Genomic DNA, 18,562 nt, shown 5'->3' on the forward strand with positions numbered 1-18,562 from the left:
TGGGTCAGTCTGCATATAATGTAAGAAAAAGTTTAGTCTGCTTTTATTTTTCTATATTCTTTTCTAAGAGGAAGAGGAAAAAAAAAGCTTAGTCTGTTCTAATTCTTGAAATGATCAAAGAAGAAGGGAGTGAGGAAGGGAGGCCATCCGGAAGGAAAGCTCACAGTGGAAAGACATGAGTAACTTGAAAAGAGGTTTAAAATGGCTATAAAGTTATAATCGTGTGTGTGTGTGTGTGTGTGTGTGTGTGTGTGTGTGTGTGTGTGTGTGTGTGTGTGTGTGTGTGTGTGTGTGTGTGTGTGTGTGTGTGTATGTGTGATGGAGGGAGGGAGAGAGGAGAACATGTAACAATAAGAATGCAGTAAGTTCACCGCCAACCCATACAACTAATAAAATAATTTTCTCCATTGCTTTACATCATGAATATTGTATAACAGGGAGAGGCTATCAGGGTGTTAAATAGGTACGTGCACTTCCCTACACTACAACGCACATATGCTACTGTGATGTATCGAGTAACAGCTGGGGTGTTGATCTAGGTCACTCACTTGACAGATGAATCAGGGTTGTTACCAGCACGTGTCAGTTTCACAGGTGAGACTTGCAAGAACTGTCTGACAGGTAATATACTGGTTCTAATGGCATACTGCGCACCTTTTTGCTCCTGGCACGTATTCAAATGCCCTTTAAAAAAATAATGAGTGAAAGAATTCATAAGCAATTTCCTGGACCTTACTCAGAGTTGGCAGGAGGCGCGGGGCCTAAAATATACCCGGGAAGTGGCGAGGTTTGAGGGTGGTGGGTGGTGCGCGCATCCCAGTATAAAGACACACCCTTCCTCTCTTTCCTTAGTCGACGGCTTGCTATCGTGGTGACGGACGTCGCTCAGTGACCCGGTGAATTTAGATCAGACACCGCAATGTCTTCAGTCCAGAAGAAGACCACCACTAAAACCACTAAAACTGTGACCACCAAGAAAACGGAACATGTGCAATCGTCCTCGGTGGACCAGTCTGCCGATGTGCAAGGCGCCATCGCACAAAAAGCCAACACCCTCTCAATTGTCAAGAAAGGTCAGTTTTTAAATGACGCGTACTTTGAGGACACCCGCCAAGACTTCCAGGACGCCATTCAAGATGTGCTAACAAAGTGGGGCGACAAGTCAAAGCCGACCAATGATATTAACAGTTACAGGGACCTCAGAACTCGGGACCTTCGTGATGAAAATCAGGCCATAAAATCATCCGAGGACCAGCGTTACCATAAGGTGAATAACCCTGGCCCGTGCGCACTGCTATACAGGCTTCATGCATTACCAACGGAAAAGGTTACGTATGTGAATTGTACAATGATAATTTTCCCATTCCATCTATTTATTATTAGATCGTAGTGGACGTTCAGGACTTCATCAATGGAGGGGACGTGAGCGTGAAGACCCTCGATGAAGTGGAGATAGTGGTGGAGGGACGCGTCCAAAAGAAAGTAGGCAATACTACCTCCACTAAGAGCTTCAAGCGGACCTTCATTCTCCCCGACATTGTGCCCGAGTCCATCACTTCTGTGGTGTCTTCCGACGGTGTGCTTATCATCAAGGCTCTCAAAAAGGTTGGTTTCCTAACTGCTGTGTTTGGGACACTGGCTTGTCAGTACATCAATACACGTACATGATAATAACCTGAACAAGTTTAAACAGATGACCTAACCTTCCTTCATCCGGAGACATAAATGCTACCACTCAGTTCCATACATGTATTGTTATTATGATCATTATGATCATTACTATTATTACCAGTATTATTATTATTATTATGAGGCGGGCGATGTTTATGGTCTTGTCATACCACAGGAATCAGAACAGGACGTGAGTGAGTCCGTCACTGTCCAGAAAAAAGTTGTGACGAAGCAACAGACTTCCACCTCCACTGTCGCGACAAGCGGCCAGCAGGATGTCAAGCAGATCGCTATCAATGTGCAGGAGACTCACCCCACTGTGACCAGTCCTCAGCCTGAACAGCAGCAACAGACGGTAACCGTGACCAAACAGGTTACGTCTACCACCAGCGACAAGGGCAGCAAGCCACTGCCGATCACAAAGAAGGGCGGCTTCTTTGAAGACACCTTCTTCGAGGATTGCCGCAAGCACTACCAGACGGCGGTGAAGCAAGTGTTGCAGAAGTTCAACGTGACTTCCGCTGGCACTGATGACATCACAACATACCGCAACTTGCGCCAGAAGGACCTTAGGGAGGAGAACCAAGTCGCGACCGTTGATGATGAGGAACAATTCCAAAAGGTCAGTATTCATGATGCTTCCACCACTTAAATACGCACGTAATTCCGTTATTACTTTACTTGCTGCTGCTGCTACTGGTGCTACTATTGTTATTCCTGCAGTCAATTACGTCTATTCTTGCTGTCTGTTCGTGCGGGGAATGATCATGAGACGAATCTAATAGAGACTTGTTAGAAAAGGGACAATTTTCACTATCATTATCATTACCAAGAGGTTAAGAACAGCAGAGATCCCACATACTTGGCGACCAAACTTGCCAAGATATTAAAGAAAGGCGTTCATGGTGAGGAATCAGTTGTAGTTGCCTCCTTCCATGTCTTAGAGATGTAGGCTTCAATTTTTTTTTCAATGAAAATCTCAACCTATCTTGGAGTAAAGTTCACGACTTGTCTTTAGAACACTTCACATGACAAGTCTCGCATGCAAATCGGTATAATTTAAAAAAGAGACACCAAAAATGAAATGTTCATACCTATTTATACATATATATATATGAAATAAATAAATACGGAGAATATTGCACGTTAGAAATCAGTTTAATTCTAATACCGTGGCCATAACCTGTCTCATGGAATACTCTTTAAAGAACTCAAAGATACATCTAGAAAACGTTTCTTTCCAGATCATTGTGGACGTCAAAGATTTTATGAACGGCGGCGAAGTGACCGTGAAGACCGTGGATGACAGGGAGGTGGTCATCGAGGGTCGCGTCGAGAAGAAGGAGGGTAACAAGACTACCATCAAAAGCTTCTGCAAACGCTTCGTCCTGCCAGAAGACATCCTTGTAGAGTCCGTGACGTCTGTTGCATCATCTGATGGAGTGCTCACCATCACAGCGCCAAGGAAGGTAAGGCCAGAGAGAGAGAGAGAGAGAGAGAGAGAGAGAGAGAGAGAGAGAGAGAGAGAGAGAGAGAGAGAGAGAGAGAGAGAGAGAGAGAGAGAGAGAGAGAGAGAGAGAGAGAGAGAGAGAGTGGGGGGGTGGAGGAGAAACAGAGAGAGTGTTTCCATCTATTAACGTAAACTTGGTTTCAGCCTTCAGAAGGTAAAGACGTGAGCGATTCCGTCACTGTCCAGAAAACAGTTGTGACGAAGCAACAGACTTCCACCTCCACTGTCGCGACAAGCGGCCAGCAGGATGTCAAGCAGATCGCTATCAATGTGCAGGAGACTCACCCCACTGTGACCAGTCCTCAGCCTGAACAGCAGCAACAGACGGTAACCGTGACCAAACAGGTTACGTCTACCACCAGCGACAAGGGCAGCAAGCCACTGCCGATCACAAAGAAGGGCGGCTTCTTTGAAGACACCTTCTTCGAGGATTGCCGCAAGCACTACCAGACTGCGGTGAAGCAAGTGTTGCAGAAGTTCAACGTGACTTCCACTGGCACTGATGACATCACAACATACCGCAACTTGCGCCAGAAGGACCTTAGGGAGGAGAACCAAGTCGCGACCGTTGATGAAAGCACCGATGTTCACAAAGTAAGTGACTTTTTTTTATTAAATTTATCAATAAGATCTTTTGCATGACTGGAATGAAAGCTTATTTCCATCACAACGCTTATTCCAGATCATTGTGGATGTGAAAGACTTTACGGACGGTGGCGAGGTGACTGTGAAGACCGTGGACGAGAGGGAGATAGTTATCGAGGGTCGCATCGAGAAGAAGGAAGGCAACAAGACCACCATCAAACGCTTCTGCAAACGCTTTATCTTGCCTGAGGACATCCTTGTGGAATCCGTGACGTCTGTGGTATCTTCTGATGGAGTGCTCACCATCACAGCAAGGAAGAAGGTGGACTTGCAAGCCCTGTATATACTCACAATGAGATTATAGTCATACAGATGTGTTTTCTAACAGTGACTAACAAGCCATTATTCACTATAATTCATTTATTTGTTATTTGTTGTTGTGATGATGATAATGATGATGACGATGACTATGATGATGATGATGATAATAATAATAATAATAGTAATAATAATAATAATGAAAATAATGATAATAACAACAACAACTATAATAATAATGATAATAATAATAATAATGATAATAATGATAACAATAACAATAATAATAGTAACTTATTATTATTAATATTATTATTATTATTATTATTATTATTATTATTATTATTATTATTATTATTAATATTATTACTATTATTATTACTATTATTGTTATAATTATTATTATTGTTATTATTATTATTATTATTATTATTATTATTATTATTATTATTATTGTTATTATTATTATTATTATTATTATTATTATTATTATTATTATTATTATTATTATTATTATTATTATTATTATTATTATTATTATTATTATTATTATTATTATTATTATTATTATTATTATTATTATTATTATTATTATTATTATTATTATTATTATTATTATTATTATTATTATTATTATTATTATTATTATTATTATTATATAATAATAATAATAATAATAATAATTATTATTATTATTATTATTATTATTATTATTATTATTATCATTATCCTTACTATTATAATAATTGTCATCATAACCATTTTGTAAATGCTGTCAAAAGTAAAAGCATGTCATTGTTACAGGTTGTTGACAGTGGAGCTGAGACGACACAAGTCATTCAGAAAAAGATTACTTCAACAGTACAAACCCAACAAGTGACGGACAAATCCTCAGAGGTGCAAGAGAAAAAAGACACTCAGCAGACTAAAGTCACAAAAATCAAGAAGACCAAAGTCGTCACCATTACCTCCACCACTGTTCCCTTCTTTAATGACCCGACTTACATTGAGGATGTCAAGGACTTCCAAGAGGCCATCACCACCATCATCAAGAAGATGAACTTAACAATCAAAGACACTGATACTTTCACTGCTTACAGAAACCGTCGCAAGATCAACCCTAGAAATGAAAATCAGGCCATTTCCGAAAAAGAAACCGACACCGTGAAAAAGGTGCGTCAAGTGATACTATACCGTTCCTGTGTGAGAAATCATTCATTCTGCAGGCTTTCACTTAGGTGTATTTGTTTTCTTGACGTTCCATGACACATTCTAAACCTTTCCATTATACAGCACGGCAACACGCACATGACTCTAACCTAGCATAGGACAGTTCTGTACAAAGATATCACCACTCATTAGAAAGTTTTTACAGGGTACAGATACAACACTCTTAGCATCTTAAAACGTGTGTGTGTGTGTGTGTGTGTGTGTGTGTGTGTGTGTGTGTCCATCCCGTTCGGGATTTACGGGGCATGGTTCTAGCAGTCACCTGATGATCATATATGCCAATTAGAGAATGACGAATCATTTTATGATTTTATGTACATAAAATCAAACTCTCAAAATTGAACTTAAAGCATATAAACAATTCCAGATTATCATGGACGTATGTGACTTCATCGGCGGTGTGACAGTGAAGGTGGACGAACAGATACTGACAGTGGAAGGGAAAGGCAATAGACACACAGAGGGTGGTGGCGTCCAGACCTTCAGCTTCAACCGCCAGTTCATTCTGCCTGATGATGTGAATCCTGACGACATCACAGCCGTCATGACTCCTGAGGGAATCCTTATCATCACCATCATCACGAAGCAAGCTGTCACCTCATCGATGGTCACAAAGAAAGAAACTCACGTCAAGAAGGAAATAACAGAAGTGAAGGAAGAACCTAAGAAAGTCCCTACTGAGGACGTCACTCAGAAAACAACCACAACTACTACGAAGACCACCAGGACCGTCACCATTACTACCAAAGGTCCATTCTTCAACGACCCGACCTTCGTGGAGGACGTCAAGGACTTCCAGGAGGCCATCACCACAATTATCAAGAAGCTGAATTTGACTGTCACCGAGGATATTTTCACTGTCTACAGGAACTACCGCAAGAACAACCCAAAAATTGAAAATCAAGCCGTCTCGCAAAAAGACACAGACACCATTAAGAAGGTAAGACATTTTGCTAATCTACGGAACAGGAAGTATTATTCTGTAGAGGCGTTGACGTTAAAAAGAGATGGAACAGTTGCTACTTTGAAAATTAATAGACCTTCAATGCGCATAATGCATTGTATCTTCTATAAGATTAAAGATATCTGAAACTAAGTAAGCATTTCGTTTCTAAGAAAAAGTGCAAGAGAGCGGGTTTGAAGATTATATGAATCTAGTTGCCGATATAGTTTATCACCATATTTACTTTTGTGTTCATTCTTAAAGCATTCGCAGAATCTCACAAAATTATAAATGCAGTACAAAATAGTACACTTGAAGTAGCCTGTTCCACAGTCATATAACAGAAAATAGCAAATAACACTAATACTTGGTGATTGGATTGCAACTGAGAATTCTACAACAAGTAGAATTTGATTTGAATTTAATTTCCATTATAACGTAACGAACCACGTGATATATCATTATAAAATAGTTAGAAAAAGGCATGCAAGCTACAGCATCTGAAACATATCGCCATGACAACCAAGTGAATGCCTCTGTCGCCAAGCGAAACCTGGAAATTGTGACAACACTCAGCTCACCACTAAAAGAGAAGTTCATTAGAAAATGTCCTTTACAAATTCAACATTAGTAATTTTTTTTTTCCAGATCGTTATCGACGTGTGTGACTTTGTTGGGAACGTGACAGTGAAGGTTGTGGATCGCGAACTTGTCATCGAGGGTGAAGGCAAGAGGCCCACGGAGACTGGCACCACCCAGACCTTCAAATTCAACCGTCGCTTCTCTCTGCCGGATGACGTAACTCCTGATGACATCACAGCTGTCATGTCCTCTGAAGGAGTACTTGTGATAACCATTATAAGGAAGATTAAGGTCACTCAAGTAAAGGACACCACTGAAACAAAGAAAACCACCACTTCCACCACTAAGACAACCAGGACCGTCACCATTACGACTACGAAAACTACATTCTTCAATGAACCGACCTTCGTTGAAGATGTCAAGGACTTCCAGGAAGCCATCATGACTATTATCAAGAAGCTCAACTTGACTGTCACCGAGACGGATGTTTTCACTGCCTACAGGAACAAAAGGATGATTAACCCAAGAAACGAAAACCAAGCTATCTCAGAAAAAGAAACAGACACCATCAAGAAGGTAACGCCTCTCTCTCTCTCTCTCTCTCTCTCTCTCTCTCTCTCTCTCTCTCTCTCTCTAAGTAAAACATTCATAAACATTTCTCACATATTCTTTATTTGCATTGAATGGGTGTGAGTCTGTTTATGTGTGCGTGCAAGTCTGTGAATGCACGTGTACATTATGAGAATAATACTACAAGGAGCATCCACCCAATTCAGATGTTCATTTAGTGAAGTTGATTATTTCGCTGAAATATTTTAGTCTTTGAGAGATGTGTTATAGAAACCTTTCAATTGCTGTCTAACCATAATATCTAACGGAAATCACACACACACACACACACACACACACACACACACACACACACACACACACACACACACACACACACACACACACACACACACACACACACACACACACACACACACACATTTCCACAGACTAGAAAATTAGATCTGAGGCTACAAATGTTGCAGAAGTTAATTAATGGAGAGAAGTTAATGTATATCTTTTAAATCAACATGTATTTTTCAGATCATTATGGATGTATGTGACTTCATCGGCTGCGTGACAGTGAAGGTGGACGAACAGATACTGACAGTGGAAGGAAAAGGCAACAGGCACACAGAGGGTGGTGGTGTCCAGACCTTCAGCTTCAATCGTCAATTCATTCTGCCTGATGATGTGAATCCTGACGATGTTACGGCAGTCATGACTACTGAGGGAATACTCATCATTACCATCATCAAGAGGAAAACGGTTACTTCATCAGTGGTCACAAAAGAGCAAACCCAAATCAAGAAGGAAATAACAGAAGTAGAAGCTAAGAAGACGCCAACTCCAGAACAACCCAAGAAAGTTCCGGTAGAAGAACCCAAGAAAACTCCTGAAGAACCCAAGAAGGCTCCAGAAGCACCCAAGGCTCCTGAGGAACCCAAGAAGGCTCCAGAAGCACCCAAGGCTCCTGAGGAACCCAAGAAGGCTCCAGAAGCACCCAAGGCTCCTGAGGAACCCAAGAAGGCTCCAGAAGCACCCAAGGCTCCTGAGGAACCCAAGAAGGCTCCAGAAGCACCCAAGGCTCCTGAGGAACCCAAGAAGGCTCCAGAAGCACCTAAGGCTCCTGAGGAACCCAAGAAGGCTCCAGAAGCACCCAAAGCTCCTGAGGAACCCAAGAAGGCTCCTGAAGAACCCAAGAAGGCTCCTGAAGCACCCAAGGCTCCTGAAGCACCCAAGGCTCCTGAAGAACCCAAGAAGGCTCCTGAAGCACCCAAGGCTCCTGAAGCACCCAAGGCTCCTGAAGCACCCAAGGCCCTGAAGCACCCAAGGCTCCTGAAGCACCCAAGGCTCCTGAAGAACCCAAGAAGGCCCCTGAAGCACCCAAGGCTCCTGAAGCACCCAAGGCTCCTGAAGAACCCAAGAAGGCTCCTGAAGCACCCAAGGCTCCTGAGGAACCCAAGGCCCATGAAGCATCCAAGGCTCCTGAAGAACCCAAGAAGGCCCCTGAAGCATCCAAGGCTCCTGAAGAACCCAAGAAGGCTCCTGAAGCACCCACGGCTCCTGAGGAACCCAAGAAGGCCCCTGAAACACCCAAGGCTCCTGAAGAACCCAAGAAGGCTCCTGAAGCACCCAAGGCCCCTGAAGCACCCAAGGCTCCTGAGGAACCAAAGAAGGCCCCTGAAGCACCCAAGGCTCCTGAAGCACCCAAGGCTCCTGAGGAACCAAAGAAGGCCCTGAAGCACCCAAGGCTCCTGAGGAACCAAAGAAGGCCCCTGAAGCACCCAAGGCTCCTGAAGCACCCAAGGCTCCTGAGGAACCAAAGAAGGCCCCTGAAGCACCCAAGGCTCCTGAGGAACCAAAGAAGGCCCCTGAAGCACCCAAGGCTCCTGAAGCACTCAAGGCTCCTGAGGAACCAAAGAAGGCCCCTGAAGCACCCAAGGCTCCTGAGGAACCAAAGAAGGCCCCTGAAGCACCCAAGGCTTCTGAGGAAGCAAAGAAGGCTCCTGAAGCACCCAAGGCTCCTGAAGCACCCAAGGCCCCTGAAGCACCCAAGGCTCCTGAGGAAGCAAAGAAGGTCCCTGAAGCACCCAAGGCTCCTGAGGAACCCAAAGAGGACGTCTCTAAGAAAACGACAACCAAAACCACTACGAAGACCACCAGGACCGTCACCATTACTACCAAAGGTTCATTCTTCAAAGACTCGACCTTCGTGGAGGACGTCAAGGACTTCCAGGAGGCCATCACCACCATCGTGAAGAAGCTGAACTTGACCGTCACTGAGGATGTTTTCACTGTCTACAGGAACTATCGCAAGAACAACCCAAAAAATGAAAATCAAGCCGTCTCGCAAAAGGACACAGATACCACTAAAAAGGTAACCTCCCTAAATCCCATTCCCCCCCTCCCTCCCCCTCTCTCTCTCTCTCTCTCTCTCTCTCTCTCTCTCTCTCTCTCTCTCTCTCTCTCTCTCTCTCTCTCTCTCTCTCTCTCTCTCTCTCTCTCTCTCTCTCTCTCTCTCTCTCTCGTACCTCTGTTACGCAATAAACTACTTGGTTACTTAATTTTGAATATCGATGAATTTTCGTGTTTTCATATGACACGTAAAGAGGGAAGGTTAAAAACATGATAAAAACTAAGCTTACATAACTCGCCACTCACAATATACTTCAAATACAGGAGAATGACCTTGAATTAAATTTCATAAGTAATTTAAGTTATATACCTTTTATCCCTATAGATTATTTTACTATGCACGTCTCAAATGTTTTTAAGGTAACTTTCAGTTGCACTAAATTCTAGATCGTGATTGACGTGTGTGACTTCCTTGAGAACGTGACAGTGAAGATCGTGGAACACGAACTGGTCATCGAGGGTGAAGGCAAGAGACCCACTGAGACTGGTGCCATCCAGACCTTTAAATTCAACCGTCGCTTCTCTCTGCCTGAAGACGTAACTCCTGACGATGTTACAGCTGTCATATCCTCTGAGGGCATCCTCATTATAACTATCATCAGGAGGATTAAGATCACTCAAACAAAGAAGGATACCACTGATGTGCAACAAAAGGAAACTAAGAAAGTTGCCACCACAGAGGAGGACGTCACTAAGAAAACTACTACAACAACCACCAAGATAACCAAGACCGTCACCATTACTACTAAGGGTCCATTCTTCAATGATCCAAGCTTCGTCGAGGATGTCAAGGACTTCCAGGAGGCCATTACCACCATCATCAAAACGCTGAAATTGACTGCCACAGAAGGATGCTTTCACCGTCTACAGGAACTACCGCAAGAACAACCCAAAGAACGAAAACCAAGCTGTCTCACAGAAAGATACGGACACCACCAAGAAGGTTTGGAAATTATGTTATGTTATACATATTGACATTTGTACTCATAATACATTAAGAAAAATCAAGATACATAATCAATGTTAGTAATCATAAACCAGATGGATCCATGAGACCAAATTTCTAAGAGACTTAAGGCTAGTGTATGTAAATTATTACCAAATCGAGATAACGGTCAGTACCATTCGAAAATAAATAAGTAAATGAATAAAAGAATATAAGTCAACATTAAGAACAAAGAGAAGATCTTTCTAATTGTGAGCGCAAAAATTCTTGCATTCTATGAACAACTAAAAAATCTATCATAAGATTGAATTTTATGTGGGAATGAGAAGTATTACAGGTGACTTCAAAACTACTGGCAGTGGAGTGTCTGAATACTGTTACAGTAAAGTATTAAGTTCGAACCTTAAAGTGGGCCTGTACTGCGTCCCTTATCTAATTCGTGACCTAACAATATCTGGTTAGATCCCTTTCTTCCAAGTCAAGGAACAGGATGATGTCAAAAAATGTGAGGACTAGTGAGTATGGCAGGTGGATAAAATAAAAGGCACAGTCATGGATTTCCATCATCATCACTACCAGTGTGTGACGCAGAGCATTGCTTGAATGAAATGAAATAAGACCTCTCTGGACATTCCTGGCTTCTTGCCCTTGATGTTTTTATACAGGCATATCAGTAATATTATCCACTGACATTTTGGCATTTTCAGAATGATGCCTCACATGTATTCCAGAAAATGAATGCAAGTATCTTTCCAATTAAGGACATGATCATGATCCCATTTCGAGTGGAAGAGAAAAATGTGCTCCAACTGCTAACTAGTCGCAAGCAGGCAGTGATAAACCCGGGACTTTTCCTTGGTGACAAGTTCAACCAGGAAATTTTTCTGATCAGTGCTGTTCTGAGACTAGAAGACGTGGTATCCAGTGAGTGCACACTTTTGACGAACCAAAGTTATTCTTTGGAATGTCAATGACTCACTCCTGGGACATGTCTTGTCTAACGAGATGACAGTCGTTGATCCTCCATAACCAACATGGGGACAAAGTTAATGGCTTATTTACAATGGTCTCCCTACCATGCTTGAATTATCTGCCTTAACAATTGACTGTGGTTTAAGAAGGAACATCACCCTCTTTATATCTCAATGTGTTCATTATATCAACATGGATTTCTTAGTGAATACATCTAATCACAGATCGGTAACTGAATTTATCTATTTTCACAACACCTTTCAAGAACTGTACATTAACTTAAAATTCTTCTTTGATTTCGTCTATTCATTTCCGAAAGCTTATTCTGTACCTAATGGACTTCAGAGAGATAAACACAACTTATCAATAAAAAAACATTAACCCGAATCTCACATATACCTTTATGTAAAAGTTTATCGATTTCAGATCGTGATTGACGTGTGTGACTTCCTTGGGAACGTGACAGTGAAGGTCGTGGAACACGAACTGGTCATCGAGGGTGAAGGCAAGAGACCCACTGAGACTGGTGCCATCCAGACCTTTAAATTCAACCGTCGCTTCACTCTGCCTGAAGACGTAACTCCTGACGATGTTACAGCTGTCATATCCTCTGAGGGCATCCTCATTATAACTATCATCAGGAGGATTAAGAAGGTCACTCAAACAAAGAAGGATACCACTGATGTGCAACAAAAGGAAACTAAGAAAGTTGCCACCACAGAGGAGGACGTCACTAAGAAAACTACTACAACAACCACCAAGATAACCAAGACCGTCACCATTACTACCAAGGGTCCATTCTTCAATGATCCGAGCTTCGTCGAAGATGTCAAGGACTTCCAGGAGGCCATTACCACCATCATCAAAACGCTAAAATTGACTGCCACAGAGAAGGATGCTTTCACCGTCTACAGGAACTACCGCAAGAACAACCCAAAGAACGAAAACCAAGCTGTCTCACAGAAAGATACGGACACCACCAAGAAGGTTTGGAAATTATATTTCAAACAGTACGAAGTAATCCTTCCGTAGATTTCAATTCACAGAACACTTTGAGAAAACAAGAGATCTGAGTTAAAAGCCAGTGCCTTTTGAAACAGAACATAGATTCTCAAACACTTGTCATTCAGAATCAATCCCAACAATTTTCCAAAAAGTCTGCGAGAATTTTTATCAAGTAGGCTTATTTTTTCCCCAAAATATATTCTTACACTTAAACTAGTAGAAATTCCACAACAGTGATTCAGTCATAGATAAATTTTCATTTCAGATCGTGATTGACGTGTGTGACTTCCTTGGGAACGTGACAGTGAAGGTCGTGGAACACGAACTGGTCATCGAGGGTGAAGGCAAGAGACCCACTGAGACTGGTGCCATCCAGACCTTTAAATTCAACCGTCGCTTCTCTCTGCCTGAAGACGTGACTCCTGACGACATCACGGCTGTCATGTCTTCTGAGGGAATCCTCATTATAACTATCATCAGGAGGATTAAGAAGGTCACTCAAGTAAAGGACACCACTGACACCCAACAAACTGAAACGAAGAAAACTACCACCACCACCACCAAGACCACCAAGACCGTCACCATAACCACTAAAGGTTCCTTCTTCAAGGACCAGACCTTCGTTGAAGACGTCAAAAACTTTGAACAAGCAATTACAACAGTTATCAAAAAGTTCAACCTGAAAATCACTAAGGATGCTTACACAACATATAGAGAGTACCGAAAGAACAACCCCAAAAATGAAAATCAAGCTGTCTCTGAGAAGGAAACAGACAAAACGAAGAAGGTAAGTTTCCTTAATTTTTTTTTTTACAATGACAATAATTATTACACTCAATGTTCTGTTTAAGACAATAAGTAACAACCCAGAGAGAGAGAGAGAGAGAGAGAGAGAGAGAGAGAGAGAGAACAGCTGGCACAATGTATTATCTATGTGACATCGTAGCTATTGAAAGTCACTAATTCGTGTTATTCGGTTATCTTTTCTTTTGACAAGCATACCTGGAAGCAAAGTTTTCATCTGCCATACGATGTAGAAGAATTATTGTTTATATATATATATATATATATATATATATATATATATATATATATATATATATATATATATATATATATATATATATATATATATATATATATATATATATATATATATATATATATATATATATATATATATATATATATATATATATATATATATATATATATATATATGCGTGATGATCATTATGAACAACACAATATGCCCACTTTGGCCATTATTACTTTTTTATGTATTCTCACATTGCGGTGATAAGTCACCGTTGCGAAATGTTCATAGCAACTAACACGGTGCATTAAAATATTGATAATAATGGCAAAACTGAGGTGGAAAAAAAAAAAAATTGAAAATTCACAAAAATGTGAATATACAAAGTTAGTCAATCACATAGCCAGAGAGAGAGAGAGAGAGAGAGAGAGAGAGAGAGAGAGAGAGAGAGAGAGAGAGAGAGAGAGAGAGAGAGAGAGAGAGAGAGAGAGAGAGAGAGAGAGAGAGAGAGAGAGAGAGAGAGAGAGAGAGAAATGTTACAAATTAAGAAGGCTAATATTCAAGCACATTATATTCAAGCAGAAGGGTACTAACACCACTGACCAGAACAGTATGTCTGGTATTGTTCGTTACGTGTCCAAGACAGTGACCTTGCTGACCCAGTAGTGAAAATCTTCGGTTATGAGGAACCTGTTATTGAACTGTCATGTATTTGCAGAAAATCAATTACAGTTGTGTTGTTCTGTAAAATACTTCTAGTCTTCAGAAAAAAACAAAGATCATATCAAGTAATGCCAAATGTAAAGACTCAACTAACTTTTAATTTCAGATCGTGATTGACGTGAGTGACTTCTTGGGAACGTGACAGTGAAGGTCGTGGAACACGAACTGGTCATCGAGGGTGAAGGCAAGAGACCCACTGAGACTGGTGCCATCCAGACCTTTAAATTCAACCGTCGCTTCTCTTTGCCTGAAGACGTGACTCCTGACGACATCACGGCTGTCATGTCTTCTGAGGGAATCCTCATTATAACTATCATCAGGAGGATTAAGAAGGTCACTCAAGTAAAGGACACCACTGACACCCAACAAACTGAAACGAAGAAAACTACCACCACCACCACCAAGACCACCAAGACCGTCACCATAACCACTAAAGGTTCCTTCTTCAAGGACCAGACCTTCGTTGAAGACGTCAAAAACTTTGAACAAGCAATTACAACAGTTATCAAAAAGTTCAACCTGAAAATCACTAAGGATGCTTACACAACATATAGAGAGTACCGAAAGAACAACCCCAAAAATGAAAATCAAGCTGTTTCTGAGAAGGAAACAGACAAAACGAAGAAGGTAAGTTTCCTTAATTTTTTTAAATAACAATTACACACAATGTTTTCTGTAAAAACATAACCACTCAGAAAGTATTCTAAAAACCAATATATCTACAGTTCTAACATGGACACTTGTTTTCACCTTTCGATTTCATAAGTATCATAGTCAACCTATCTAACTTAATGTTTGATGTCGCATGATATGACCTATCCAAGTACATGCATTGTCATGTCATCAGAAAATAATATTGATTTAGACTTTCTTGATGACGTTGACAATATTTTTGATATTTGCTTGCTGTGCAATTTTTCGTCTATATTCTTCAGATTATTGTCTTATTGGCTTTTGTTTAAAGTCTTACTTTCCACATTTGATAATTTTTAAAGCACCTTTTGTGTTTGTCAAAACTAGGCATCTAAAGACGAGAATACATTTCTCCCACTGAGTCATCTAAACCTAAAACCAAAACCAACTCTGGAATATGGTCACTACCGTCTACCTGTTTTTTTCTTTTCTTTTTCCTTTTTTATGTTGTAGCTTATAGCGCCTGTAGGTATACTTGAAGAGTATATGGGAAGCGCTGTTCAGCTTCCACCCATTAGTGGCGCAGTCAATTTTATTTATAGTGGTACCCATATTAGGGCCCATATCACCACCCAAGCGCATCTTTGGTGTAAGGCCATTACACCTCCACCTAAAACCTGGGTATCATGGTGACATGTAGGTAACTTTAAACCACTCGACAAATAACGAAGTTTCAAGACGGCACGTGGTGGAATTCGAACCTACGCATGGACGTCTGCCCGATCCCACGCTCATCACCTTATCCACTTACGCCACCGTCTCCCTGATGATAAAGGAGATGATAAAAAGACTATAATAATAATAATAATAATAATAATAATAATAATAATAATAATAATAATAATAATGATAATAATAATTATAATAATAATAATAATAATAATAATAATAATGATAATGATAATAATGATAATAATAATAATAATAATAATAATAATAATAATAATAATAATAATAATAATAATAATAATAATGATAATAATAATAACAATAATAATAATAATAATAATAATAATAATAATGAGTTGATGACTTGGTTTACAGATCGTCATTGACGTGAGTGACTTCACAGAAAGCGTGACAGCGAGGGTTGAGGAGCGCGAACTGGTGATCGAAGGTGAAGGCAAACGCAAAACCACTTCTGGTGCCATCCAAACCTTCAGTTTTAACCGACACTTCTGCTTGCCGGAAGGCGCTACTACCGACGACATTACGGCCGTCAAATCTTCTGAAGGCATCCTTTCTGTATCCATCAAGAAGACGGTGACCTCAGCACGCACAACCACGACACAAGAGTCCCAAGAAAGCACCACCACCAAAGTTATCAAGATAGTCGAGAAGGGACCTTTCTTCACTGACCCGGCATTCGCAAAGACTGTCAAAGACTTCCAGGGCTCCATCACTACCGTCATCAAGAAATTCAGTGTGAAGGTCACCGGCACGGATACTTTCACCGCCTATAGAAAATTCCGAAAGGAGAACCCTAAGAATGAAAATCAGGCCGTGTCTATCAATGACACTGAAACATTGAAAACGGTAGGAAAATTCTCTCTCTCTCTCTCTCTCTCTCTCTCTCTCTCTCTCTCTCTCTCTCTCTCTCTCTCTCTCTCTCTCTCTCTCTCTCTATATATATATATATATATATATATATATATATATATATATATATATATATATATATATATATATATATATATATATATATATATATATATATATATATATATATATGAATGGAATGGTCATATTATTGTTATTCTATCATTTTCCATCTCTCTTACCTCCTCTCTACCGGATGGTTAAGAGTCCTGCCTCTCTCACCAGTGTTGTTGGGCGAATGCGAATATTTGATAGGTTCATTTAAAAATCATCATTCTCTCTCTCTCTCTCTCTCTCTCTCTCTCTCTCTCTCTCTCTCTCTCTCTCTCTCGCACGCGCGCGCACACACACACACACACACACACACACACACACACACACACACACTGACACGCTCGAACACACAGACACACACACGCGCAAACACACACACATGCGCACACACACACACACACACACACACACACACACACAGTATGTACTCACATGTACAATTAGTTATTTCAGCAAGTGATTCCTCCCTGCAGGTGGTGATTGACGCTATTGACTTCCTTGGGGCCGTGACGGTGAAGCTGGAAGGCAAGGAGGTGGTGGTGAGCGGCACCGGGAAGAGACAGAAGGGTGGCGCCGGCCCTGTCATCAGCTTCAGCTTTGGGCGCCGCTTCTCTCTCTATGACGATACAATCATAGAGAACATCTCAGCCGTCATGTCCTCGGAGGGCATCCTCGTAATTACCATCCCCAGGAAAGGGTAATTTGTGCACTTCACCAGTGACTATCCTGAGGGAATGGACGAAGAGAGCAGGCAAATGATGCACGGCTACGCTACCTACATTTTTATATTTGACTTGGCATATATGTATGATGTCATTTCAGAAACAAAAATTATGTTGAAAATGTAAATAACTTCAAAATCCTTTGCAAAGCTGACAGATTAACTGCCTCATAGGAGAGAAACCAACTCTACTGAAATATTCCTGACAGTTTGACGTATGGTGGTAAAAAAAGACGACAATGTAGTTAGGAAGTCTAAAGGGCCCAGTTCGCACTAAGCAACACGGTGCAAAAGCTACCAATCGCTGAGTAACACTATACACGCCTGAGCAAAACGTTGTACAAGCAACTTCAGGAGAAACAAAAAGTGCAGGTTTCAACAATAGGCTATAATAGTAGGTAAGCGTGGAGGCCTAACATGGAGGTGGTGGGTGGTAGTGAGCCAGGGCTGTGAGCCAGGACCTCAGCCTGCCAGAAAATGTCCAAAGCTCCACTATCACTTAAATAATTTATCAAGCACTGTTCCTTTAGCTCGTACACACGACTGGGTTGTTTTTGTCGTGAAAATGGAATCATGGAAATGTTATGGATACAGAATATTCCTTTCATGTAATCTGAATGCCGTATACTAACACGTTTTCATAGTATCACATTACTACATGTATATACAACTTGTATTCATAATCGGAGTCCTGTCAGTCATTACATTTGTGTCATGAATAACAATACATTATATGGTGACGGTCCTTACAGCTTTCACTAACACACACACACACACACACACACACACACACACACACACACACACACACACACTCACACACTATACAAGTGACCAACTGACACATTACACGATGAAAAAATTATGAACCATACAGAAAACTTCTAAAGTTAACATTTTTTTTTTAGAAAACTGCACTGATTACCTCAATTTTAACTGCAACCATGAAATACTTAGTAACAACAATACAGCAATCCTATCCCATGCTAGAGGTAAGACACAAT

The 18,562-nt window shown here is 40.8% G+C and overlaps 1 protein-coding gene across 36 annotated transcripts; it reads left to right on the plus strand.

Moving 5' to 3' along the window:
- The first annotated feature begins 836 nt into the window (after nt 1-836).
- On the plus strand, nt 837-12,488 carry LOC123516543 (titin-like). 36 transcript variants are annotated; one of them, XM_045276004.1, is made up of 15 exons: nt 837-1,267; nt 1,384-1,605; nt 1,847-2,293; nt 2,916-3,140; nt 3,326-3,775; nt 3,864-4,088; nt 4,889-5,257; nt 5,682-6,254; nt 6,906-7,415; nt 7,935-8,708; nt 8,744-8,782; nt 8,876-9,106; nt 9,145-9,771; nt 10,197-10,752; nt 12,154-12,488. In XM_045276004.1, the coding sequence occupies exons 1-15, from the start codon at nt 920-922 to the stop codon at nt 12,162-12,164; spliced, it is 5,607 nt and encodes a 1,868-aa protein (XP_045131939.1). In that variant the 5' UTR covers nt 837-919; the 3' UTR covers nt 12,165-12,488. The 36 variants fall into 36 exon arrangements, with proteins under 36 accessions (XP_045131939.1, XP_045131934.1, XP_045131930.1 ...); XM_045275999.1 differs by having other exon boundaries at nt 7,935-8,690; nt 8,726-9,127; nt 9,166-9,279; nt 9,337-9,771; XM_045275995.1 differs by having other exon boundaries at nt 7,935-8,690; nt 8,726-9,127; nt 9,166-9,240; nt 9,280-9,771.
- The last annotated feature ends 6,074 nt before the right edge of the window (nt 12,489-18,562 follow it).

This window comes from Portunus trituberculatus, chromosome 41 (assembly GCF_017591435.1).
Source record: "Portunus trituberculatus isolate SZX2019 chromosome 41, ASM1759143v1, whole genome shotgun sequence".
Lineage (NCBI taxonomy): Eukaryota > Metazoa > Arthropoda > Malacostraca > Decapoda > Portunidae > Portunus > Portunus trituberculatus.

Bases quoted from the DNA above. Each gene is read 5' to 3' on its own strand.
- LOC123516543 (XM_045275988.1), top strand. From the start codon at position 920: ATGTCTTCAGTCCAGAAGAAGACCACCACTAAAACCACTAAAACTGTG. The intron at 3,141-3,325 runs GTAAGGCCAGAG...ACTTGGTTTCAG, and splicing joins CCATCACAGCGCCAAGGAAG to CCTTCAGAAGGTAAAGACGT. The intron at 9,772-10,196 runs GTAACCTCCCTA...ACTAAATTCTAG, and splicing joins ACACAGATACCACTAAAAAG to ATCGTGATTGACGTGTGTGA.